Genomic DNA, 26779 nt, shown 5'->3' with positions numbered 1-26779 from the left:
TGACTGGCTGTGCTCCAGAGCTGACAGAAGAAAGAACCAGACCAAAAGGCATCCACCCTGTTGCAAGAGTCTAGTGAGAAATCTCAGCTAAAAAGCTTGTCCAGGCTAAATACAGAAACTAAAACAATTTCTGCACTTGTGTGAGCTTTTCAGCGCACACAATAGATTTTGAACCTCAGTCTACATGACAAGAAATTAAGAGGCATGATTCCCTTGTTCAAGGGACTGTTTTATATTCATATGGCAGATCTCACTCTAGAGAAACAACATCTATACCGAGACACCTTCAGATTTCTAAGACCTTTTATTTATCAATAATAGTGGATCCCACCTAAGAGAAGTGAAAGGGAAGGGAGGTGAAACTCCTTGTGCACAAAGAACATAATTAGCCTTATTTAGGAAGCAATTTATGTTGGTTAAAACCTAGCTTTATTCATGGGAATTCTATTGCTATTCAGACAGATCATTTCACCACATAAAGCAACAAACAAATCCAGGAAAATACATGCAAATATGGTCATTATTTTACTTAATATGATCAGACAGCCTTCACAAGTTTTGCAGAGCAATAAAAGCCACAACAAAAACAAAGAAAAAAACCACAACCTACCAGGCTGAGTATCACCTCCATTAAGAGCAACCAGCTTCATTTCTCAGAGGAACGCATGCTTTCTTATTAATATTTGTTACACTCCCAAAACGTGGCTATGGTGCATTGATGCTCCGTGATGTTTAAAGTGGACTTTTATACTCAGAAAAATAGAAACATCACAGAAGTGCTCCAAAAGCTATTTTTCCATGTAAACTAAATTCAGAAAACTCAGGCTCTGTGCAAGCCTCACTGCTGCAATGATTCCTGTGAGGTTTCCCTGCTGTCGGCCACGCTGACTCCCTGGCCTCGGCTCTCCACACGCCTTGCACAGCAGATGACGACTATCACAGCAGAAACCAGATGGCCTGACGAAGCCCTTCCGTAACGTGGGGCCACAAACGCTTCCACTGTCCAAGATGAGAACAGAAAAAGACTCAGAACTCAAGAGACAGCAGGGAGAACAGCCAGAGGGGATGTCCCATAGGGTGGAAGGCGATGGAGGGTCTGAGCACCCAGGCTCGCTTGCAGCTCTTCGCTGCTCTGGGCGCTCACCCCACACGCCTTCTCTCAGCCTCCGACGGTGAGTCCTTCCTAACTGCACTGGCAGCAAAGGGGGGGCAACGAAGGGTAGCCCACTTGCTTTCTACAGCATTTCTTTCCTGAAGTTACTTGGTAAAACTGGAGGGAGGAGGGACAGAAAAAAGAAAAAAGGCACATGAGCTCTGATGCAGCTTAAAAACTCCTGGAGATTAGGTGGTCATATGACCCTTGTAACAAGATGAGGACTCTTTTCAAGACTGCTTGAAACCAAGAATTTTAGGGAAGAAATAACATGGAAGCTAGCTCTATATATTTGGTTAAATGTGAATGTTGCCAAATATTAAATAATACAAAATATGAAGTAAGAGAGAGAGAAACTGGAAGAAAATTTAAAAAACAATTTGCGATCATACCCTTCCTGTGCTGTTCCCTGAGCTGGTGCTCAGACTGTGAAGAAAAGGTGACCTCCACTCCCTCCTCCTAATCTGGAGTATTTCATAACCTTCACTCCCTCCTCCTAAGCTAGAGTATTTCATATATGTGAAATATCTTTGAACACCTGAGGTGCCTATCTAAGTGATAGGAAAAGTGAGCTTTAGCAAGCTCCTCACAGCAAGAACTTAAGAGCACGTCATATCAGTAAAATTGGGAAAACGAGGTCACAAGTAGCAGTTACAGGGGGGAAGAATCTTTGAAAGAGCAGAGGAGCCTACAGAGGCAGAATAAAATTACCAGAAAAAAACTGGGCCAGCACCCTAGGAGGACATCCTTAATTTGGCTCCAAGTCCTCAGCAGACACAAACAGCAGGGAGCTCAGGAGAGTCTCATTGCAAAAACAGCACCAGGCTCTGTTTGGTGCTTGGGCACAGCACCAAGACAAGCAGATGTGTGGCCACGCACCTGCTGCCCTTCTCCTCCATCTTCCCTTCTCCTCCACCTTCCTGCTGCGCAGGAGGGCTCAGGAGCTGCTTATCTGGTGAGACTTCCTGGAACTGCACAAACACTCCTGCTGCAGGCCACAGATAGCCAAAATGTCAGAGGCAGGGGAAAAACAGGATTAACCCGCTCATGGCTGAAACCAAGTATTTCAGAAGATGCAGCTGAATGCCAGTACTGCAGATGCATCAGGTGTGCTGAGTAGTACTTCACATTACTCCAGGCCCACAGTACTGTGGGCAAGTTTAAGAGAAAAATCAGATTCACAATTTGCTAATTTATTACATATGATTTATCTTTGTACTATCATGCTTGAGTCATTGCTGTTTGTAAAGCTTTATGGTTTGGATTACTAAACTTCATTGCTCACCTCTGAGGCCATTGCATATAAACACACTGGAATACGAGGTCCAACTGACATGCGGCATGAGGCAAGTGGGAAAAGAAAGCACATGCTCAAAACCTGCTTGCTATTGCTGAAACCATATCCTTATCAGAGCTTACCCTGGTACAGCCTTCATCTGCAGGAGAAAGGAGATTACTCCATTTAATACTAAGTTACATAAAATCAAAGAGAAACTGTTGGAGAAATAGAAGGTGGGCTCTGCATTCAGCAACTGCAAATCAGAAGCCTCAGTAATCCATGGCAAAGTAAACGTATAGTTGTATTTTTCTGTTTTATTTTTGAAATCCAGTACTGAAACTAGTCATCAATCTATATCCTGTTTTTGGAATACCTGTTCAGACACAGGTTTTATACTTGCATTGATCCTACTTCTTAAATGATTCAGGAAGGGCTACTAAGAGGCCAACCTAGCATTGCACACAGAACATCAATAAAAGTAGAATGAGTTGGGGTATCAGCTCCCTTCACACTTTCTGGGTACATAAAAGCCACAAGGCTCATGAAATCCAGATCTGCTTTGAGCCTTCCAAGTCAGGCTCTCCACGGGAAGGATGACAGGTAAGGGGGAGGAGAGTTACAAGGCGGTGAAGTGGAGTTGGTATCAGCACATCAAATTACAGATATTACACTGGATTTCTGGAGACAGCACACAACCAAGTTACAGATGAAAAAATTTCAGACTCCACCTTGTCTCATGCCCAAGTAATTTCATCTCTTCTGCATTCAATGCAGACAAACTAATCACAGACATTAAAGCAGGTTAGAAGTCTTTCAGCTCCATACATAAACACAAAAGCGGGGCAAACACACTCCTGCAAAACTGCATGACTAAGGCAGATTTGATTAAAGATGGGGCTAGACCACGAGAAATTCAACTTCCAGGTATGTAAGGACTCCTATGATACAACTTCTGCCTGTACACATCTGGAAATTTTTCACATTTCAAAGTATAATTATAAAGAGGGAGAACTGAGTTGTGTTAGGGAAAAAAATCCACCTCTGATTGGTCTCAAATGGGGCATTTTAATAGACATAAAGCTCACAAATTCTGAATTTTAATTATGAAAAGCTAGCTGAGGAACCTGCTTCTGTCACTATATCACTCCCAACAGCTTCAAGACCATAACTTTGGAGAAGCTCTGCTAAATGTGAGCATTAGGCAGCTGTTCACACATGGACGATGCAGTTTCAGCCCTCCCAGCAAGGAAAGAGGAGCTACACAATTGCCGGGCACACGGGAGCAGGCAGCATGGTCCTTGGGAAGGGCTGTAGAGGCCAGACCACGATTGGTGACCCCCAGCAGGCAGAGACAAACCCAGAGGCGTGGGCGGAAAGCAGGGGTGCGTGCACAAGTGCACAGGAACGAAGGAAGGGGAGTGCACGCACACAGTGCATGTATGGGAGGAAGGAAGGGAGGAGAGAAGCAAGGGCACAATTGATTTTTAAAACCTGAAGAAAACAGAAGGACTTGCTCAGCAGCCAACGCTTTTTAAGCAAGTATTATTTCCAGCTGTTTATGCATGGATGCTTACTTAGGTTATTATTTTCTTAAATCCTGATATTTGCAGGAGTGATAGTTTTTCTTAATTAACTTGATTTCTTCACCATCTCCTTTTTGTGCCTGACGAAATCTGGTGGTTGTACACCGTAAATGCTTATTCATATTCAAGCTAAACATAACATGAGTTGATACCAGAATATGTCTGGACTGTATAGTGCATACATTAGTTTTATCCAGTTGCAGCTGAAAAATAGTAAAATGACCACAAACTTTGTTGTGTTTTTCAAATTAATTATCTATATTATTTAGCGTGGTTTTTCTGTCAGTTCAAAACAAGAGGTATGTATCCGCAACTAAGCATGGAGCACACAGACTAAAAACAAAGCTCTTCAAAATTGGCAAACATTGCCAGATTTTAACTGTGACTGCACACACAACGTAAGTGAACTCATTTTCAGGACTTCAGAAAGAACGTTTTCTTTCACAATTCACAATTTCAAGAATTTCACAATTCTCCTGATCTGCTTGAAAAGTAAGAGGCTTTCTTCTAACTAAACTAGGAAATCCCTTCTATATAAATCCAAAAATCACTGTACTTTTATAAAAGAAGTACAAGACATCTGCTTTACAGTGTATTTAAACATAATTACAGCTCCAAAAGACTGTTTAAATAGACAGCAGACAGGAAGATGTTCAAGCAGTTTAACTCCTTAACCGAAACACGGGCTCCCTATAAATAGTGATCTTAGGAACTACCTTTCATCTCTTACTAACACTGCAAACCTTATTCTTGATGTGGCACTTGAATCCATCATCAAAAATTGTAATCCCTCTCTTTTCATTAGCTCAGTTCCTGAAGAATGGTTCAGCTTTGTGGCTTTTTGTAAGTCAGGGTACATGGGATCCTTAGCTTGGGAGGAAGCTACAATAGACACATGGCTCATCTCTAAAAAACGTTTCAACTTAGTTTATGAAGCGCTGTGTGACACAGTGATGAACAGAGAAGTTTTCCTATCTTACAGCCTCTACAGTGGCTAGGACTGCTGGGGTTGCATCATTGCGTATTTGCAGGTTCTGGTTTTCTGAGTACAGTTTTCCTTGTACAAAGGGGTAGAGATGCATTGAAGTTACCAGCCAAATAAAACAGGGTAGAGGAAGGAAAAATAGGAAGGAAAGGGACCTGATTTCCCATGCTCAGCCAAACTTTGGACCCACATATAGATATTGTCTCTCAGTAAAGGAAACCTTTCTCCCTTATGTTCTACAAAGCTACAATTACTGCTTGCGTAAGGACTATAGTGCAGGTATTCCCCTAAAAATCCACTGACTTCAAAACAGTATTTGTTGGAAAAATAAAAGGTATCTTTAGTATAAAATAACACAACATCATAATACTACAGTTTGTGGTGAAGGTTTAAAATGGGGCATGTCACCTAATATTTTCCATCGCAGTTACTAAAGCACTGAGCCTTCATCAAAGGTAAAGATTTCAGGAAGCCTACTACTGACTGAAAATATCACCTCACAAGCCGCTTCAGTCTAGGTTTTGTGCCCATTTTGCAGCTGCTGACAGCTTTGTAAGGACTTCAAGCTGAACAATGAGTTTCTCTCTTGATAGGAGGTATTGATATAGTCCACTGTCTCAATGCAGATAAAGAGCCATGAAATCAGACTTTGGCAAGTAGGACTTTGGAAGGATCAAATGGAGTTTCAAATAATTTTATCTAAATACTTACTTGAATATTTTTATCTGTTTCAGCAAAATGGGTTATTAAATATTTAATAGTTCTCAGATAATTGGATGTTCACTTCTACATTTTGTCCAGATACAGAAATTGGTTATAATTAAGTATGAATTCATAGTTTTGCTAAATTTCTACAGAACTCCTAAACAGGGCAACACAGTAATAATGCTAGCAGTATGTAAGAGTATCTACACAGTAAATCAATGTACATTATTCCACATAAGTAAACAGGTGAAAAAAATTAATGGCTTGCTACCATAAAGCCTTAAAATGAACATAAATTACTGAAAATTCAATGCCACAAAATTCACCAGTATTAACTAGAGCTTTATATAGCCACTGAAGAGTTAATAGTCAAACCCTACTCCCAGGTCAACAATCTCAGTGATATGAGGAATATTGCGTAAGGTTTTCTTGTTAATTATGAAGTGATTATTAAGTTTCTGCACTGCTGCAAGAAGACCTAATCACAGCTATCTTGGCTTGATCCATAATAACCCCCCAAGAACTGAAAGCTGACAGGCTGTTCCCATGCTTACTACCCAGGCACAAGGGCTAAAGCCACTTTAGCATTCTTGTTGGCATATACAAATTACAAAACCATGTGTGATTACAAAAGCTGCAATAACCTAGTGGTATAAGGTACCATTTGGATCAGAAGCACTTTAAGCTAATCATTATTTAACGTTTACCTTCTCATTTACATTTGTAGGCTTCAAAGTCACTGCACAGAACTGGAGATCGCTTCCTCTGAAAATACCAACTGGGATAAAGTTAGTATTGAACTTATCTGCCTTTTGTAGACTTCATTATTTCATTCAAACAGTGCTCTACATAGGACTCGTTTACCTTTCTACTATTTGCAGCTTCTTGCCCCAGTGTTAATCACCATAGGAAGAACAGCCCTTACCTTCCCCACATACCTTTTTCAGAAGGCATTAAAATGTTTCTACTAATGCTTAATACCAAAAAAAGAAGGCTGGAGAAGGTTAGTCCACAAATACTGTAGCACATCCTATAGCACTGATATAAGTGCAACAGCCTTGATTATGTTTTTTTAACTAGTTTATCACACAATACCAATACTGAATCTCAAGGAAGAGACCAAAGCAGCCTGTACTGATGATGCAGCTGAAAACTAAAGTAACTGCCAAATGACAATCTACAGTCAGAGCCGTTGTTAGCCAGTAGATGGCTCCATGAACTAGGTTAGAGTTTAAACTTATGTATGAAAAGGCAGATTGTCCTTCAGGAGACTATCAACATTAAAGGCGTTTTACAAGGAATACTGATTACTGCTGCATCAAATGAACTTTCCAACAGTATTGATGACTGAACTCAAATTGCTGCCCGCCACATTGCTACTAGACACACACACTTAAAATGATGACGACAGTTCAGAAAAGGGCTTCTCAGTATTCACATCCTAGTCTGGAGACTTAAAAAGCTTTTGCCGTTCTTGCTGAGCTTGTCTATTCCAGCTGTTCATGTGATCATCCAAAATCTCACTTTAAACAAACTTGTTAGTACTGATTAAGCTCCACTTTCAAATCTAAAGTGCGACTTTAAAGATTTCAGTCCAAAGGACATACATAAATGTGCATGCAAAACCGCATTAAATCCCACTAAAGCGAATGAGATCTTGATGCAAAAGAAAATTCTAGCTTGGGGGGTGTAAGATTAAGTCAGAATTTTGCTACTCTTGAATGGAAATAACTGACCTGCTTTTTTCTTTCTCATGAGAAACTCATCATCCATCCTTTTTTGGTGTACCCACACCGTCAGGAGACCCAGATCCTGTTTAACTGCAGGCTGCCTGTTCCCCTCTTGCCCACACTTACATGCCTGCTGATGTGCTCCTGAGGTCCCACGTGCAGAAAGCCAAACAGTTCCCCTGACAAAAACATCTGGAGATCTGGAGTCACACTGACCCCTGGGGGTCTGTGCTGGACAGCCTTTGCCCAAGGCTCCCCTCTGACATTACCCCAGCAGGTCTCCACCACACTCAAGAGTCCCTCACGTCACTTCCCAGAGTACCCAGTGCACTCCTTCAGCACTGTGCTGCGTGCTTTGGTGGGCTCGCTGCACTTCAGCTTAGAAGCCACGTGAAAATAAAGAAGGGCAACATGGTACCATATTAGTTCAGAGGTGATCCTGGCCAAGTACTATGATGTGACTAATCCTTTGCAAGGATGTTAGCCCTCAGTTGTGTGAACTAGCTGGTACTAGGACACTGGCATGGATCAGTCCCTGGTGACCAGCCTTAGGGCTACAGAGCTCTGGAGACAGTCTTTGACACCCTTCTGGAAGGAGAAGAGAGCCATTTGTCCTCAGTCTCCATTCTTTTTGATTTTTTCAGGTACAGAAAAAAATTAAGAAATTCAAGATGACTGTCTGCACATAAACCCAGAATTAGTAGCCAGAGGATTAACTGTCTGCTGTTGCTTCATGGCCATCTGGGATATGCTGAACTTCCAGACATGAGGGAAAGCAAGGGGAAAACGAAGCTCATGTACATCAGATCCGCAACCCGCAGCACAAAGGGGCCGCTCTGGGCTCACGGGCTTTCTCCTCCAGCTACCAGACAGGCAGGCTGCTGGGAGGGCAGCGGCGGCAAGCAGGGCCATCAGAGAGAAGGTGGCTCTGCACAAGATGGGCTCGATTCCCCTCAGACAAGGATGTAAGATCCAAATGAACATGTTTTCAGATGTCCTGACATTGTATGCTTCTCAGCTACTACTATGTTTTTTTGCTGTGATCCTATGGCTGATAACAGCTGATGACAATCCTCTCTGGGCAGCTGTGGCTATCACTGGGGGTGTCTGCTATACGATTTTTTGGAAGTGAAGTCCCGACAGGCAGAAGGAAGACCTTTATGTTACCTCTGATTTCTCCAGAGCAGAGGCGGTGCACACACCAGTGATGCTCCGGGTGAGCCTGGGGCAGTGCATGGCCGGTGGCTCCCGGCCCCTCGCCCCAACCGCCAGAGAAGCTTCCGGAGCCCAGCCTGGGAACCCAGTGGCAAACCTGGCCCAGGGACAGCTCAGGGATGGCCCTGCCTGGCCTGGAGACCCACCGGGGATGGCTGCCAGCGTTCCTGTATGTTCCACCACTGCACCTGCCCCAGTGTCAACAGCCCACAGAGGGACACCTGACTGAGGAGGTGACATGCCCCACTAAGCATGGTGGCATCCGGTTTTTCACAGTGAGGGACCCCCTTTCTCACCTTCCAGGTCCACCTCCCTGCCTCCAGGCTGTCCTTGCAGGTTGAAATTGCAGATGGAGGAGCACAGAGATCGTTTTGATCCTTACCTGCAATCAATTCCAAACTTTGGAGCACCTTCTGTTGATTCTGGTGAATGGAAAGGGAAGTGCGAAGACACACTGAGCTCCTGAAGTCCCACCTGAGCAGACCCACCATTGTCAACCAACGCTTGAAGCAGCTGGCTGTTTACAAAAACCAGCACTTAATTTTGAGGGCACCTTATGCTACTGTCCCCTGTCCCATGAAACTACAACAGGCTGCCACTAGAGTCTCATGAGCCACACTAGAGCCACCACTGTATTCAGAACAATTCAGTGCGTATCTACTCACAGCTCTGTTTTTCCTCAAATGACACCAAATATAAAATTTGAGCATTGAGTCCAATTTCATTTTTTGATATATTTTAGAGCCTACAAATGTAATAAAAACCAGGACCCATTTTCAAATTGGGTATAATCTGTTTTTTTTTTTTTTTTTTTTTTTTTTTTTTTTAAATAGGCAATGAAATGTTTAACCAGTTAGGAATCTGCATATAAACATATTTTACTTCTTCCCAACCTGGTAAAATATGAAGTAAAGACTTTTAGCATACTATGCAACATCACTGTGGTTCAGCAGAAACCATATTCAAGGCAAATTGCCCAGTCTGTATAAAGGATTAAGTTTACCAATAAAGCTGCAATCTAAAAACTGCACAGTGATGAAATGGAAAAATTCCAAGTAGGCTTGGCGTTTCATTTCTCAATACTGCTGGCATGTACACCATCACAGTGCCCAATGTAAGTCTAACTGATACAGAATACATCCACCCCTCAAAACCCATTTCTCAACTGCGGTTCAAACTGCTTTCACTTCCCTTCAAGCAAATTTTACTTGTCAGATTACACATATATGTTGGATATCTATATATCAAGATTATTATTTCCAATTATCACACTGTGAAAGATATTTGCACATGCAAAGCTCACACTCTCACACCTTCTTATTAAGATTACAGGGGAAAAAAAAGCCCACACAAATGAACCAAAGCCCACCTTCTCAGCTTTCAATAAGTGTCTTGGTGTTTTAGCTTTTAGCATTCAGAGATCTGACTTCCCTTAAAGTGTCAATAAGGGACCAAGGTGACACACCAAGTTGCTGTATGTCAGTCACAGTATTTAAAAACACGAGTTGCCTAAGCCACTGCAATGGCGAGGCAAAATGCATTTGCCGGAACCAAAAGGCCGTAGCCCATGATTTAGTATAATACATTTTGTCCCCAACTTGCAATAACTTCAAGTAAGCACATGACACGATGGGTTGCTACATTTCAGCTGACATTGGATAAATTGTTAACTCAATAATAGATCTGAGGTCTGACATTAATTAAAATGGTTTGCATACATTTAATTTGATATTTCTCCTCTCAGATCAAAAGTGAAAGAACATCAGAACCTATTTCACAATTTCTAAAGGAGCTTAATGTCCACGGTCATTTGTAGCTGTGCTTCTCCCTTTGTTGTTGTTCGTGGTGGTTTGTTTCTGAATGCTCTTCTGCCATGCAAGTAGACCAAAGTCAAGGTGTAAGTGAAAATCTGAAACTACTGAGATATTTGGAACTTGCAATACTTCTACAAAAATCCTAATGGCAGAAAAGCTGACGTAATTCACCGGTATCAGCACGCCCATCTTTCAGGTTTGCATAATATGATTTATGAAGTAAACTCTTGATTAGTTACATAGTCAGAACTAATGTCACAGCAGATTGGTTGTAAGGAAAGCAGATTCCCTACAAGCCACAAATAAGATGTCAATACATTGTATAGAAGGCTCCTTTATTCCAGAACACAAAACCAAGATGCAAATACAAACTATGAACAGGGCCACTGATTGCACAAACAAATGCAAACAAAAGAAAATATTGTTGCTCTTGTAGGTTTCAGAGCAAGTGTTGAATAAAACGTGGACTCCATTCTATGTGTGCTCTGGGTTCATAACATGCAAGAGGCTGCTAAAGTCAGTGACTGGCACACAACAATCCCTATTTTATTCCTCTTTTTAAGAAAGAAAATAATAATTTGAACAAGTTCATTGATTAATCCAATAGTCACGAGCTCTGATAAACTGCTCATGGTAATCCTATCCAAAGCTTTATGAAACTACATCATACTGGACCACATTATGTGGGCAGAGAGCCATCTAATGATGAAATGTTCTCAAGACGTGTTCTAGCTTAATTCACTGACAGAAGGTAGGAAATTTTATCCCTTCCCACAGACTATAAAGACAATTGGCTATCACAGAAACTAGCATTTGTGTTTGATTATTTCCAAGTTATTTTTGTCTTCTCCATCACTCTTCCCCAAATTAGCATCCCCTTACTTTCCAAATAAACACTGGTCTGTAGGTTATAGCGTACATGACCTTAAATCCAAAGCGATACATCATTGATGGAGAAGAAATTGCCAAATAGATGGTTCTTGATAAAGCAGAAAGCATTAGCTTTTGCAGTTCTCTTTAATATATTTGATTAAAAATCTTTTAATACTGTGGACTGCTCAGCAAGATACCACTGTATTTAACCTTTTTTCATTGGTTTGAGAGCCACGTTACTCCTATTGGTAGCAATGACTTTCAGTGTTGCTTAATGCATTTAGACACCCTAAGAACGTATTATTTCTAGATCTGTCCTTTTAGACAACACTCTTCTTCCAGAAGCTCTCTTATCTAGTGTTAGCCTTGGAGCGCCCCCTCCTTCACTCTTCACACCCCTACCTGACAGTCAAAAGTCATGGGAACGTCCCTTGAACATCCTATACTGCCTCCTCATTGAGATGCAGTATCTTCGGCTCGGTTTTGCTCATGAGGAAAGCTTGACCTGTGCTCTGCTTCCCCCCTGAACCTCTGCACTTCTGCCTGTTTGCTAAATCCAAGCTCAGAGCATGAGTGAGCACCCTCGGTGTGATGACCCTCCAAGAAGCAGAGCAGACAGGAGCTCCCCAGGCACCCCGGAGCCCCATCCTCACAGCCCAGGCCCTTCTCCAGCACGCATCCTGTTCTGCCTCCTGACACTCGAGCCCTGGGCTCCAGGTGCTCTACTCTGGATTAATTTCCGTTCTCTGCTCTCACACATCAACCTCCCATTGTGGAGGTGTGCTTACTAAGGCTTTTCTGTTGCTCTGAAACTTCCCTTTCCCCTGCTGCCCTCTCATTGTTTGATTGTTAGTTTGTGTGTGGTCTTTTTTTTTTTTTAAGATTTAATTTTCATTTGGGTTACGGTCTTAAGCTTGTTTCACAGGAAGGCAAATCTGACTGGCAATTGCATTGTTCAGGATAGGACCCTAGTTCTGTAGCAAATGAACTGCTATTTGCCCTATTTTAACAGCTATCTTCTCTGGATAATACTGAAGCTTCCAAGTGATAATACCCAGCTAATTTAATAGCTTGGATAATGGGAGGAAGCTGCAGCACTGTGAATAGCAATGACAGATCATACTGAACAATAAGTCACTGTTCTGGGCTGACTATTCTTGGTGGCCATGGTGAAAGTGGAATGTCAAAGCAGTATTAAAAATAAAACCAGATCCCACTATTCTGTTTTACCAAAAAAGAAAGCCCCACAACTCAAAATTGTTTTTGACAACTAACATGCAATTCTTTCTTGCAGATGACCTACGAAAAGTGGTTTTTTTTAAAAAAAAACATGCAGCCCTGTGCTATTTTTTCCATTGACAGTTTATAAAAGAATGTATAGAACCATGTCCTTTCCACTACATAAACTCTTCCCTTTAACCCATGTCCCCTTATACTGTAGCAATATGAATAGCAGAAATTCTGATCTCTCCCAGTTTTGTTGGAGAGGTATTGAAGATCTAGATACTAGCAGTTAAACTGACGACACAAGAAAGCTGTATTTTTAAAACCACAAGGATTAGTCATCAAAATTGAGTATGTGCTACAAAAATAGGGTTGAAAACAGACTGACTAAAAATAATTTCTCCTTTTAAATAGCTCAGTTGTCACTTTTGTGCTACTTCTCTGGGCATCTTAGCCTGGATTTGATAATGCCTCATATAAAAATATAAAAAATATAAAAAACCCTTCCTTCTAACTTGCAAAAAAAGCAAAAATTGTACAAACCAAGACTTCCTTTCTACTTTCAGCTCACCTTTAAATTTTGGAATTGGCTCTACATTCTGGGCTAGCAACTCAGCGCAACAGAAAAAAAAGCTCTCCAATAAAAAGAAAATAGTTGAAATGCTTTTAGTATTTTCACTTTTCTTTGTCCTAACAATGCAGCTCTGTCCTCTGGGAACAAGAGTACACAGGCCAAATACAGTGTGTCATTCTCCCACTTCCACTCCTATGCAGCGCCGCTGATGCGCTCACCCCACCTCTCGGACCCAGGACCTGCTGTAACTTCGGCCCCGGCCCCACCAGCCTGCCGGTTACAAAGCAAAGTGGAACAGAACTGGTTTCAAACAAAGCCCCCATTCAGAAGATCAAACAAAAACCAGAAAATTAGCTAGACGCAGAACCACAGCATGGATGGGGAGATAGAAATCAGTGCTAATGCTAGCTGTGACCTAAAGATTTAGGAAATTTCTTCTACTGTGAGGCAAGGGAATTACTGTGGCATTCACTATTATTGTTTAAATGAAGCAGATGATTTGAAGCACTTGATTTACACGATCAACTAAAATCTTTTGTGTGAAACTACAATATTTAGGTAGACATTCAAAAGAGTGCGTTTCTGCCTTGAAGAACAGAGTTTCAAAGAACTGCTTTAATATTCCAATAAAACACAATCATTGAATGCTAATGAGATTTTAAACAATATTTAAAATTAATTTTAGCCATGTGTTTCCTCTGCTGTTCACATTCCTTACTGTTCACAAAATCTGTACGCTGCACCTTCTGACAAATTCTCGGCATGCTGTGCTGTTTGTGACAAATTCAAGAATGCTTTGCGGAGGACTACCACGAGGAAGCCGGACCTCAAAGCTCCCTGGAAGAAATCACTTACCATAACTGGAAAAGCTCTAACCACAGGCTCAAATGACATGGACTTCTCGTCTTAATAATCTCTTCTAATCATGAAACCATTCAAACTGCAGCTTCTTTGCGTTCATGGGGAATCTCCCAACATGAAATCTTCACCCACCCAGTAAGAACAGAACAAATATTTAAACAGCACATCAGCAGTGCAAACAGTTTTCTTTGTTTTAATATCGAGCCCAAGCTACGAAGCAAACATTGCTTACTACAGAGCAACAGCAGAGAAAAAAAAAAGAATACAGTATCACAAGAGGACAGACAGAAGACACTTGATTTCATTCCTCCAGTGTTGCAATAGTTAGCAGCTAGTGAACTGAATTTTAAAAAGCAAACTCCAGCAGCAGCAACTAACAAAATCGCTGAACGTAGGCACTCACTGATGACCCAGGGCTCTACCTACCAAACTAGCCATATTCACAGCTCTGATACCACCAACACCCAAGAAAGGAGGAAAGCCCCAAGACGTACTCTTTCTGAGGCAGGCAGCGAGCCCTCCATGCTGGGTGCGAAGCGAAGGAAGCATGCAGTCTAACCCCAGCACCGCTCCGCCGGCTGAACATGCTGTACCGCAGTTACGTTAGCAGAGACTGGCTCCAGCCCTGCTAGGCTGAATTCTGCCCTGACAAAGCAGGATCTTGTAATATGAAGCAGCAGTACCCTGGGTGTGTTGGCAGAAGCCCTGAATGCATGTTTGAGAAAGCAACAGCAACTCCAAGCAAGTGAGGCATGAATGCACTGCAGAAGAGTTACTGAGCCTGCTAAAAATACTTCACCACTGACCCCGTCAGGAACACATCTGAAGTGAGTCTTGCTCTCTGAAAAACAGCAAAACCAAAAAGGAAAATACATGTAGCTGACAATGGTCTTAGAAGTTTAATTAAAAAAAGAAAAAAAGGTAGTTTTGAACAGAAAAACACCTTATACTTCCTTCAAACAGGAATACTGCTCTGTTGAATGACGTATTTTAATTTTTTCCTAGAATTCTGGGCAAGTTGTAATCTCAAAATCTGAAACCTGCAACACAAGGTTGCTCAGGCTCCTTTTACAATTTAAAGAGCTAATTAGTAACAAATTTGAACCTGCATGCTTGAAGACAGTGTGGAAGCCTTGTGACTTACCTGGCCCCAGGAGAGGCAAATGAAACACTATCACCCTGCTGCTGCAATCCACACAGTTCCCCTGTTAGTTAGGGATGGTTAGAAAAAAGTAGAAGGAACTGAGCAACTGGAAACACGGCTAAAATACACATACATCTGCTCTCCGTCCTTGCCTGGTGGGACAGGCAGTGAAGCACTTCTGAGACGCGTGTGGGGAGCCTTCCTCCTGCCTTGGGAAGGAAAGATCCCAAGCAGTTGTGACAGTGCGAATGAGCCCTTTGGGGAAAACATATCAAGATGAGGCTTTTATTTTGTTCTGAGTAAGCACAGCAAGCTTACCCTGTATGTTTTGGGAGACAGTTAGGTAGCAAAACAGGTAATCCTTCTGGGGAAGGAGAACTGAGCAAAGTTCCTCCACAGATTACTGCTCTGCAGTATAACAGCAACATTTACCATCACCTTAAAAAGACAGCTACTTTTAAGAAATGTTAATTTATTCACCAGGCATGTTTTCACATTGGTTATACTGGCTGCTAATGAGCTTGGTTGTCTGTACCTTATTCATTCAAAGAAAGCAGAGGTGGATATTAAATTTAAGAGATATGATACTGTATACTTCCCTTGTCATTTTTTGGATGACAAAAATGGATAATCTACATTAGGATATTCTCAGGACTTGTAGGAACTATTTACTTAGTAGTAGTTTATGATGCTCCTATTTTAGAGGAGAGTCTGCTCTATTACAGACTGTTCCAAGAGTGGCCTATGAGGATTCAAACGCAGATGTCAATCCACCAGTTATTCCCACCAACCCAATTTCTGCATTCGTTGAACAGCCCTGCAAAAAGTAGCATGAGTAAAGGCCCTTATTTAAGGAGAGGAAAATGAAATAGGTGCAAGAAAAAAAGAAAGAGATGCAAGAACTGCAGAAGTATTTTTAAAAATTGATAACAACAAAAGATGGTCTTAAAAATTAGTGTAGCGTTCCTCCTTCCACTCCCCCCTCAATGTCAGAAAAGAAGCTTGCCTTTTTTTGACTTAAGGGTTACATCACTTGGGTTTACAACTTTGGGAGATAAACACATTTCAAGTTTAGCCAGTGAGCACACCTTTTTTTCTTATAGCATTCCCTGCCAACAGATCAGTAACTACAGTCATTTTAAAAGGGAATCTCATCCCATCTTCCTGCTCAGCAAGCGCGTCGTTTTAGGACTGGCATGCTCTAAATTCAGGCCAAGAGTGTGAACCTTTGCAGAAGCCACTGCAGTGGGATTGATGATGACAATTCTATAATTCTCCAGAATTATCACATTATTCCTTTCCCTCAACGTGCTTTAAGAAGAGTCCTTTCCTGTGCTTCATTAAAAAAGAAAAATAGATCAAAGTTCCAGTTGTCTCAGTCTGGGTAAATTTAAAGCATGTTCTGATAATCTGTAATAATGAATTATGGAAGCTTTGGTATACCTCAGATTGGTACATTTCTAAGGTTTACTGTATTGGTGCACTGATCCCAATACACATCAGTTCATTCTTACTCTCATTTTACAGTGTAGGCTCTACCTAGTATTTGGTATTGATGACTGCCCAGACGGATGAGATAACATCCCACCTGGGCCATAACAACCTCCCCAGGTAAGGCTACTGCTCCAAACAGTTGGCTGAGCAGCACTAGCAGCTGCACGGAGTTGCACCAGAGCACCGCAAGGCCAGCCAGACGGCTGCAAGCACTGCCCACTGGCACCCACGCCCTGCTCGGCCCTCCGGCCCTCCGTGGCTGCTGCATATGCGCACGAATGCCCTCAGCACATGCTTTGGGAGTCAAAGGTCGGCAGTGCTATGAAAAAAGAAAAGGAAAAAGAAAACAAAATGACAACAGTGAACCAAACAAAACAAAAACTAACAACAACGAAAAAAAAAAACACTCAACAACACCAAAAATGCCCAAATCAACCAAAGCCCTGAGCTGGCACTAAAGCAAAATTTGCTAATACGGGAATTAATTTATTTTGCTCATAACCACTTCCAGAGTCACTCACTGATTTTTCAGTAAAATTACCCTGGTTAAATAAACAGTGAAAGCAGAGCATTTTTCATTAACCCAGCTTATTTTGACTAATGCTTGGGAGTTAAAAGAGGAGTCAAAGTTGCACAGCAAATTCCAGCAAAAGCACTAACTCCATTTTCCAGCTGTATAAACTGAGGCATCCATCTATGAAAAGGAGCCTCAAACAAACAAAACAGCAGTGTACAACAACGCAGCAATGTACCAAAGAGCAGGACTCTGAGTCCTGCCTACTAATTGTACCAACTCTAACTGCTTAACAACTCTACTTACTCAAAAACCTGGCCTCAAAGTAGACAATAAAACTTTTCTGAAAGCACCTAGATGTTTTCTGCTTCCTGAGTGGAGTTTTTTCCACACATTTTTAATGAAAACTGTCCTTGATTAACTGAAGACAGCTCAGCTTTGTTGTAAGAGAACAAACAGTATACACAGAAGATCACACAAACCTCACCCAGAAGACAGTCAGAAGTAGCGCATGAAAATACCATCTCAGAAGCAACTCTGCTGAATAATTGCAGAAGAGTGCCTCATGTTGTTAAAAATACAAGTAATTTCTTCTACATTGACATATGGAGTTTCAGTCAAAATATCTACTCAGCTACTTGAATAATTAAGAGTTGCTTCTCCATGGCATAACAAAATACCTAATGTAATTTAACGTCCTTTCTATACAATGTGATATAAATACTGTCTGTTAATTTTCAGCAATTAAAGTAATAGAAAAAAAATTTATAGTACTGTGCAGCAAGCCTCTAGTTGAAACGCTACCAAGGCTGCCAAGGTACCAATACCATAAACTACACACAAGCCATCTAATCTTTCAGGTAATTACCTCCTGGAACAGGCCAGTGGTTTGATCTAGAAATCAGATTTACGCAGAAGGAAGCAGAAGAAATTCTAGACTGGTAATCCTCATTAACCTGAAAAATGTGGCTAGACAGAGTGACAGCTAGTAGCTGATGTACAATGACATTTTTTAAAAAAGGCATACATACAGTTTTAAGAGCAACATGCAAAATGCAATGTTTTCAGAGTCATACAGACCCTGCATTTCATGCACACTGCTTGTATTTTACAGTCAACACCCAGCTGGACGCTGTTGTGGACAACCTGCTTTAGCTGCTCTGGCTTTGGGACTAAACAACTTCCAGAGGTCCCTTCCAACTTCAATGATTCTGCAATTCTGTAACTTTTGGAATGCTTTTTAAATTCTTCAGTATACATAGTTTTGGATCTACTGCCAAATGAATCAGGCCACCAGATCATCATTTGTCAACAAGGAATTATTCTGACCTCGCACAAATAATGTCTACACAGCATAATTTTCTATGAAGGAAACAATCTTACCGAACTGAAGAATCTCTGTTGTAAAGTGACATCAGGTTGGAGGCAGTGTGAACCAGCCCCTTGTGGAGCTGCTTGTGACATTCAATTGTATGGCAGTATTTCAGTGGTAAAGAATAGGTATCATCTCACCTGTGATCCCACCTCGTCTCTGGAGGAGATATTAAATGACTGCTCAGGTGGCAAATCACAAAGTCCCACACTGGCAGAGGTCCCTCTGGTCCCCCCCTGCCCCACCATGGCCACCCCAAGCAAGGTGCCCAGGCCCACACCCAGGCGGCTACTTCAGACCCCCAAGGAGGAGACCCCGCAGCCTCTGGGCAGCCCGTGCCAGGGCTCTGGCACCCAGCCAGCCCAGCGGTGCCTCTTGGTGCTCAAGTGGAGCCTCTGGTGCTCCAGGCTGTGCCCACTGCCCCTCGTCCTGGCGCCGGGCACTGCCGAGCGCAGCCAGGCTCCGTCCTCTCCGCAGCTCCCTTCAGGTGTTCACAGACACGGGGGGAGCCTTCCCTGAGCCTCCTCTTCTGCAGGCCGGGCAGTCCCAAATGGCAGTGTTATAGCTAAATGCTGCCTTCACATCATTCCACTGCAGAGAACCTGCTGCTCTGTCCTCACACTGGGAATCGTCCTCCCCTTCCACACGCAGCACAGGGCATTGAGCCGGGAGATGTCCTGACAGGAGAGGCCCTGAGAAGGTCACAGACCTAGGATCAGGTTCTTGCACTGACTGGCAAAACTGAACCACCCGAACTTACGACATCTTCAGGATACAGAGTATGCATATGCAACCTGAAACAAATCTTAGCATTTTAAACACTTTTTCTCTCCAAATTTTGAAGTTAAATGATGTGTAAAATTTCCCCTTACCTTGCCAAAATGGTTAATCATAGAGCATTAATAAATAATTTTAAAAAGGACAAAGGTCACATTTTAGAAGGTCAGATCAACAAACATCTTGAAACAAATACTATCAATAAAACTTGATAATGAAGGGCCAGGCAACGAGCAGGTAGCAGCAGAATGACTCTTGAGAAACGTTCAAGTGTAAAAGGAATTGTACATTAGACAAAATATGACAAGAATTCATGAAGATGTTATCTAGAAACTACGCAACAGCCTGAACAATCAGGTTTAATGCACCTGAGTCAGCAAAATAAAAGCATGCCAAATAAAGCACTGGTCATGTAAAGCTGCACAGTTCCACTAATCGTCCATCATATGCCAGACTGGTCAGAGCTTCTTGACTTCTACACCTAGACTGCATGTGTGCGGATAAGCTGGCACTTTGGTCTGTCTCTTCTCCCCAGTTTTCCCCCAGCCTTACATTTTCTGTCCTTTACCAGCAGGAGAGCCATTTTCCTTCCAAAACCAAGTAGCCAGGGCCCGTGAGAACCAGCACCAGCTGCGAGGCTACCCCTACACGAGCATGGAGAGCCAAGCTCCCCTATCCCCACCAGGGCACACGATCTCCTTGGTAATCCAATCCTGAACAGCTGTCAGCAAGAACCTGATCCCAGCTCCATGAGCATCCAGACAGCAGGGTGAATTACACAAGTAACTCAGCAAGCAACAGGGATGCAGGCGATCAATGTCAGCAAAAAACGGCCTACAGAATGTCCACAGTAACTGAATGCAAAGGTTTCCTTAGTTAACACCACAGCAACATTAAAATGCATCCCACTACCATACTTTCACCAGTATATATACACATTTTAATCTAGCTAACACAGAAGGTTTAAAAATAAAACAAACAAACAAATCCAACAAAAAACGAGCTCACGTCATCCAGCAACTCAACCATCAGCCTGAGTAACAGCAACACTCAGAGTACGACAGTGCATCTACTCCTAAAGAACTACTAGGGAAACACAGCAGAACAAAAAATAAGTTACTTTAAAGTCAGGTTTTCATATCAAGCTTTGCACTTCAAAATGGATATAATCATTTCACTCACTCGTGTGAAGCTGTCTAACCAAGGCAAGTTTGCGTGGGCTTCTACTTCCCCTACATGTAAGTGTAGCATGCAGTGCAGGCATAGACTGAACTAGACATTGTCAGGAGACGGTGCATAACACCATGCACTGGAGCATCCAAAAATGTGTTTGTCTTTTTAAATTAAATGCCAGATTAGTGAATCATCCCAAGCTACCACAGGAGTTATAACTCTTTCCCTAAATAGATTATACTAATGACTGAAGACAAACATTACAAGATACAAGTCTGCTCTATTCGTACCAGAACAGCAGAAGAGACTAATGTTCTTCTCACTCAGTTTGTTAACAATTCTAATTTTGAACTTTCTAATTTTAAAATCTCTCTCTCTTTAAACATTTCAGATAAGCTTTATTACTGCAAAATAAGAAAGCAATAGAACTGGAAGATGAAATACTGGTCTAAATGGCACAAGGCTCTGTTAAATACTATCTGGAATATGTAATCAAATAGTACCAGAAAAGGAACAATACCTCAAAGCATTGCTATGGGAGAGAGAAGGCAGAAAGAGCGTTTGGGCTTGAGATGATGAAGAAAAATAAGGAAATAACTACACTTCTCCAAAACACATTAGGATGCTAATCTGTCTCATTAACTACTACTCTGGAAGGCAGCTGAGCCCAACAGCCACAGAGAAAAACACCAAAACAGTGAGAGAAGGGAAGCAGACTGCTGAAGTTATGAAAGCATGCTATGGTGGTGGACAAGTGAGAATTCTTATTCAGTCTCCCTTGCCCAACATATCCGATGTTTTCTGAGGCATGAGGGAGGGAAGATTTCCAGCTCAGATGATGAGGACATTGCGTTACAACAGCTCTCTCTGCAGCCAGCAGAGGACCTGAAGTGCAAAGGATTGTAGCAACAGGAACAGGAGTTGACCCATTCCAAGAAACTGCCACAGACAGCTACTTCATGACATTTAAAGTGTATTCTTCAGGTGCAAATTCATGCTAACTGAGGTCATTTCTTTAGATAGCAAAGAAACAAACACTGCAGAGAACTATTTGTAGCATGAACCTATCACAGCGGGGTTATCAGAGAAAGGCAAGGTGGGTGTGCCTGCAAACGGCTGCCCATTGGTTTTCACACTCATACTATGTATGAATCTACAACAATTTCACCCTTTGAACTGTAATTTTTACTTACACAAGGTATAATTATTTTGCCAGACAAAAGGATTCTGAAAGAATAAATTTCAAAGTTTAACTAAAGACTCTCCAGTGACATCTGGAGTATGGTCCCTTTTCTACACTTGGAGTAGCAGTACCAAGTTCCACGTTCACTGAGGAAATGAGATGATCTGTATGTCTATTATCTTAGGTTCAATGTTTGGGATACCCAAAAAACTTTTGGTAAAAACTTTTGGGGAGCCACTGTTTGTGCTCTTGGTTTGGCTACTCTGATACTGTAGAATCTCAAAGAGGAGATTATTTTTTTTTTGTGCATGTGTAAACATCAGTAAAGTGTATATTGAATTTTATGAATATTAAGCACAGTAATATGAGACACAATACAGTCCTGAGTTATCTATCTTTAGTCTAAATTGCGCAGATACTAGCACATCATGACTTTTCTTGGTATGGACCAAAGTGCTAGACAAAGCATGTATTTGGAAGTCCATTTATCAACTCTTTTTCCTTGTTACAGGCTAGAGTACTTAATATCCTATCTTCTCTTTGGTGGGCAGAAGAGCTCAGAGAATTTCAATACATGTACTAAATAAGCATACTTAAGCATAAATAAACAATTAATTACTTTCAAATTACAGTAGATTAGCTCAGATCTCCATGGTTCCATATTGCTTCCAACAATCCAAGAGTTAGGATAACAACATACAGAGGGGATGCACCCTGAAGTTTATGTTTTGCTATTCTGAGTGTCAAGATGCATTAAAACAATGGACTTAAGCATGCATTTGGTTATGTTAAAAATCAGCATGATTTAAACCCATAAACCCACTACTATTCCTCCTCTTCCAACTACGTTTCTTGTTTTCTTTTTAAACAGGATGTGTCCAACTACAATTAACTTTCAGCAGAGAGGGAAAGGGAAGGAGAAACGGAGAGTGAGACATACCACAGGGCGGGAAGAAAACCACTAACCTTACCCAGCAGTAAGACACATTAATGCTACAAGGAATTTTCTGGAAACTGTAATAGCAAGCGTAGCTATCAGTGTATAGGTGGGTGCCCTGGTCTCATTTTCCCCTGCTAAAAAAATCCTCTATTTATAGGCTAAAAGGAAGAAAAGAAAAAGTCCTGTATGTGAATGTCACTGTACTCCCACACTGCAGATAGGGATCACGTGTGACCCATGCAAGACCTTTACTCTTTCAAAGCTCCGGGATGTTTCAATCGACTGCATTAATGCTAACAGCAACGCTGAAGTGGATTTGCCTGTTAGTCATTCAAAAGTCACTTAGCACACACGTTCTCTTCAAAGAGGACTGCTTCACAAGTTACGTGGCAAAGGCGGCACAAAGACCACCAGAGAATGCGTGTTTAACAGTCAAGGTACCACTGTGAAAAAGCAGTTCAACACGTAACGTCAACAGTGACATTTTTTTTTTGCTCTTGGAAATGGAAGAGGCAGCAAGGTATTCATCTAAATGTTATGAATACAAAGTCTTGCTCAGATTGTGTCGGAGCCATACTCACATTAGCTTGCAATTCCACGAGTGTACAAAAACAAGCTGCAGCCCACATGGAGCTTCTCAGCTGGGTACTGTTCGGAAGGAGAAGCAGTGGTAGGGGAATCTGCATGTGGGTTTGGTTGGTCTTCCAGATAGCAAAACTGAGGAACAGCAAATTAAAGCCATTTGCTCAAGATCACAGAGGCACAGAACCCATGAGCTGCAGCTTCACAGTTTGTAGCTTCAACCACATCTGATTTCCAGAAGATTGGAAATGTGTGTCCACTGACCTACTCCAACATCCCTATGGCAGTTCCAGTCTGTTCTGGAGATTTCAACAGGTTAATTTCTGTTGGCAGATACCACATGTGACTACGTAATGTCTACCCACATTGTATTTCTGCTAGGCCTCTTCTGGCTTCTTTACCAACCCATTTCTTTTGCCCTCCCTTCTCTAGCTTCCCTTCCTGCACAGGACAGCAAGCATGGCGCTTCTACTTTTTCTCTGCATGCTTGGCGCAGGGGCAGAGGAAAGACCACGCTCATTTGCAGCCGCACTTTGCCACCTGCAAGGCAGCCAGAGCAAGGTCTGGCTACAGCTGCCTGGTGCCGCAGTACAAGCAGGAGGCCCTTCCCTCCCCAGCGCAGGCCGTGGCCTCACGCCGTGCCCACGCAGCGTCTGCGGCAGGGGCTGAGCCCGGAGAAGGCAGAGTGCTCGTGCCAGCAGCACCTCAGGGAGCAAGGTGTCTTCAGTACTAGCCAGGAGCCCCTTGGTTCCCCGGGAAAGAAATCCAGGGACAAAGCAAACTGGCACGAGGGGAAGTGGGCTGGGGTAAGTTAGATGCCCACCAGCATATGCTGTATTTTTGTCTCCACCTTGCTTGAGGGACTGTAGTATTTTTCAAAAGTTGCGCTTTGTAACAGAAACGTGTCGGCGCCCTTCCTGGAGACCAACTCGATTCCACCCCTCCCTCAGGCAGAGCGTCGAGGCAACCGGGCTGGCAGCCCAGCGGCTCAGCCTGCTGCCCGGCACGCACCCGTGGGCAACCAAGGCCCCGCAGATGGTGCCGCAGCCTGCAGCAAGGTTGTCACACCAGCGTAGATGGAGAAATGTAGAAAATGAAGTTAATGTGCTGTGGGAATTAATTATTAATGTGCAGATGGGAATTTTTTCTAAGCTGAATTCCTGATTCAAATAACAGTTGATCTAAGTGGCATCCAAATTGCATCTTAAGCTAAACAAAACAAAACAAAAAAACCCGCTTGCTTCTCTAGTTTTTTTCTGTCAATGTCGTTCAAAGCATCCTGGAACTCAGACTACATTTTCAAACTAATTAATTTCTGTGTTCAAAAGACAAAATATCTCACCACATTTGAAGAAAGCACACTAAATTGCATGTACAACCTTATTTATTGCATACTAACAAAAACTTCCATTGATTTAAAAATTACTTAACATTAATATGAACCAAGTTACTTGGTAGGAGTTGCCCCAGTTTTCTCATAAAGAATTTTGCAGGGAGACTGGTTTTAGAGCCTGGAAGACTTGTTTAAAAACGCAGGGAAAGAATCAATCCAAGAACAAAAGTAAAATTGCAAGAATATGGTACTGGGATTAACATTTTACTTACTGAAACATCTAAATCAGGTGTTGAAATACAAAGTATTTTCTAAGACACAAAGGATATGAAACCGCATTTAAAAAATAATAAACAAAAAGCAATCAAGAAACTTCATTTGCAAGGTTTCGCTAATTCACGATTATCATGGAACTAGCTTGTCTTCTCTTTAATTAAGAGCTAAAAACATGGTAGAGACTATGTACTTTTACACCAAAATAACAGGTTGTCCAGTAATTACAGTTGCCTTAAAGACACCTTAAAGACGGCTGATGGGATAAGAGGGACATCTACAACCCAGTAGCCAGGAAAACAGCCTGTTCTATCATCTGTTTATATTCTCATAACTGAAATTTAAAACCAGAAACGGAACAAATGAGCAGCCCCCCCGCCCCAGAGGTACCGACGCCTGCCAGAAACACCCCAGCGGCAGCCCCACCTGGGTTAGCTCTGCGCTTCAGCCCATGGCACACAGCCTGCCCACTGCACCATCTGTTTGTTTTTCCCACGTATGTTTTATTTAGTAAGGGGTCTGAGAAGGGACAAGGAAACTGTTGTGGAGAAGAATTTCATTTTTTAGCCAAACTCTGATTCAGACAGATGCTCCAACAGATTTACTGACACCCAGCAGCTCAGAAGCAACACTGCATTCTCAGACAGTTGTAAACCATGTAATCTACAGTTCAGCAGATATTTGTAAGAAAGAAACATCCCCAGCTTCTTACTAAAAACAGCATTTTGACAGCTTGAGGAAGAGTTACTTTGGCACGCTGGACTCCCTTCAGTTTGTCAAACAGAACGGAAACTCTGACGTATTATGTATTCTGAGCTATGAAAGCTTTTGACCATTTTCCTGGGAATGCTTGGCTGCTAACCTTCTTATGACTGCAAGTGTCAGTGTATGCTCTCGAGCAGGCTTCTGCTGGTGCCCAAGGGCTCCCCATGGCCCTGGCCGCTCCTGCAGGATCAGCTCCAGCACTGGGGAGCGCCCAGCACGCTGCATGGCGAGGAGAGTAGGATGTGAGCAGGGGTGGGAAACGGACCCAGGGTCGGCTCTTCTATAAACCAAGAGCTCCAGAGACCTGCTTTCTCATCCATCTCTTCTTTAAGCAAAAGCTGTGCTTATTTTGAATTACAGCTCAAAAGACAAAAGTCAGTTTAGTGGACGGATAACTCAAGGAAGAGCCTTATCATCTGTCAATTTATCTTACATGTAGCCCAAAATATGAAATTAGTGGTGTGAAAAGATACTTACACTCTTATTAGGCGATTCAGGTGCTCAGGCGCCACTTGCGGACGTGCAATACGATGAAGTGATGGCCCAGTGCAAACAGGACTGCAACAACCAGCTCACCTGCACTAAATGTGGCCATCTCAGAGGAGCAGCTTTGGGAAAACTGAGCAAACTTGATGTACTGAACAGGTGCACCCCACCACTGGAACACCCAAATCCTCAGCAGGACACCTCTACCATCCTTTCTCTACTCACCAGCGTGTACAGTTCATCTTTGGTAAGAATCACTTTGGAGGCCATCACCACATCCCTTGTCAAGACAGGGAGTCCTAAACTGGATGTCACATAAATACTAAAAAGTTCACTCAATTTCCCTTGCTCCTGTTATTTTGTTTTCCCTGAACTTCTAAGGCCTTCTTCCAGTGAGAAAAGTTTTTCTGATAAGGACTAGTTTATATGTGCATTTTTATCACTGACTGTCACAAAATAGACAATATACAGAAAATATACAAAATAGAAAGATTTACAAAATGAGAGCAAACTATTCTCCTCCTGTGAAGAAATACTGGCTGACTTAGCATAGGAAACTGTGAAGAGATGAACAAATACTGCACGAGCTTCAAGTTCTACAAAGGACCCCTAACGGTAACTTATTCAGAGTAAAGATGCCAACACTTTTAATGCTTCCTTTGATCACTGCTGGTAGGAAATTCCAATTGTTATTGTTATCCAGCCCCATGTAAGCACCTATTAGAAAGTATGATGATATTGCAAAGC

At 42.2% G+C, this 26779-nt stretch overlaps 1 protein-coding gene across 9 annotated transcripts in view; it reads right to left on the bottom strand.

The window, feature by feature from the left end:
* Positions 1-26779, bottom strand: part of TMCC1 (transmembrane and coiled-coil domain family 1) — a 92051-nt gene that overhangs the window by 25477 nt on the left and 39795 nt on the right. For 3 of the 9 annotated variants that reach the window (XM_050712680.1, XM_050712681.1, XM_050712682.1), the window contains 2 exons: positions 14803-14837; positions 6413-6470 (listed from right to left, as the gene is read on the bottom strand). The exons of 5 other annotated variants lie outside the window; for them this stretch is intronic. In XM_050712680.1, the coding sequence (XP_050568637.1) occupies positions 6413-6470; positions 14803-14837 (93 nt within the window). One more of the 9 variants, XM_035546756.2, reaches the window with a different exon arrangement.

This window comes from Cygnus atratus, chromosome 10 (assembly GCF_013377495.2).
Source record: "Cygnus atratus isolate AKBS03 ecotype Queensland, Australia chromosome 10, CAtr_DNAZoo_HiC_assembly, whole genome shotgun sequence".
In the NCBI taxonomy this organism is placed as follows: Eukaryota; Metazoa; Chordata; class Aves; order Anseriformes; family Anatidae; genus Cygnus; species Cygnus atratus.
Note: the sequence above shows the minus strand (reverse complement) of the source record. Positions and strands in the feature narration are given on the sequence as shown.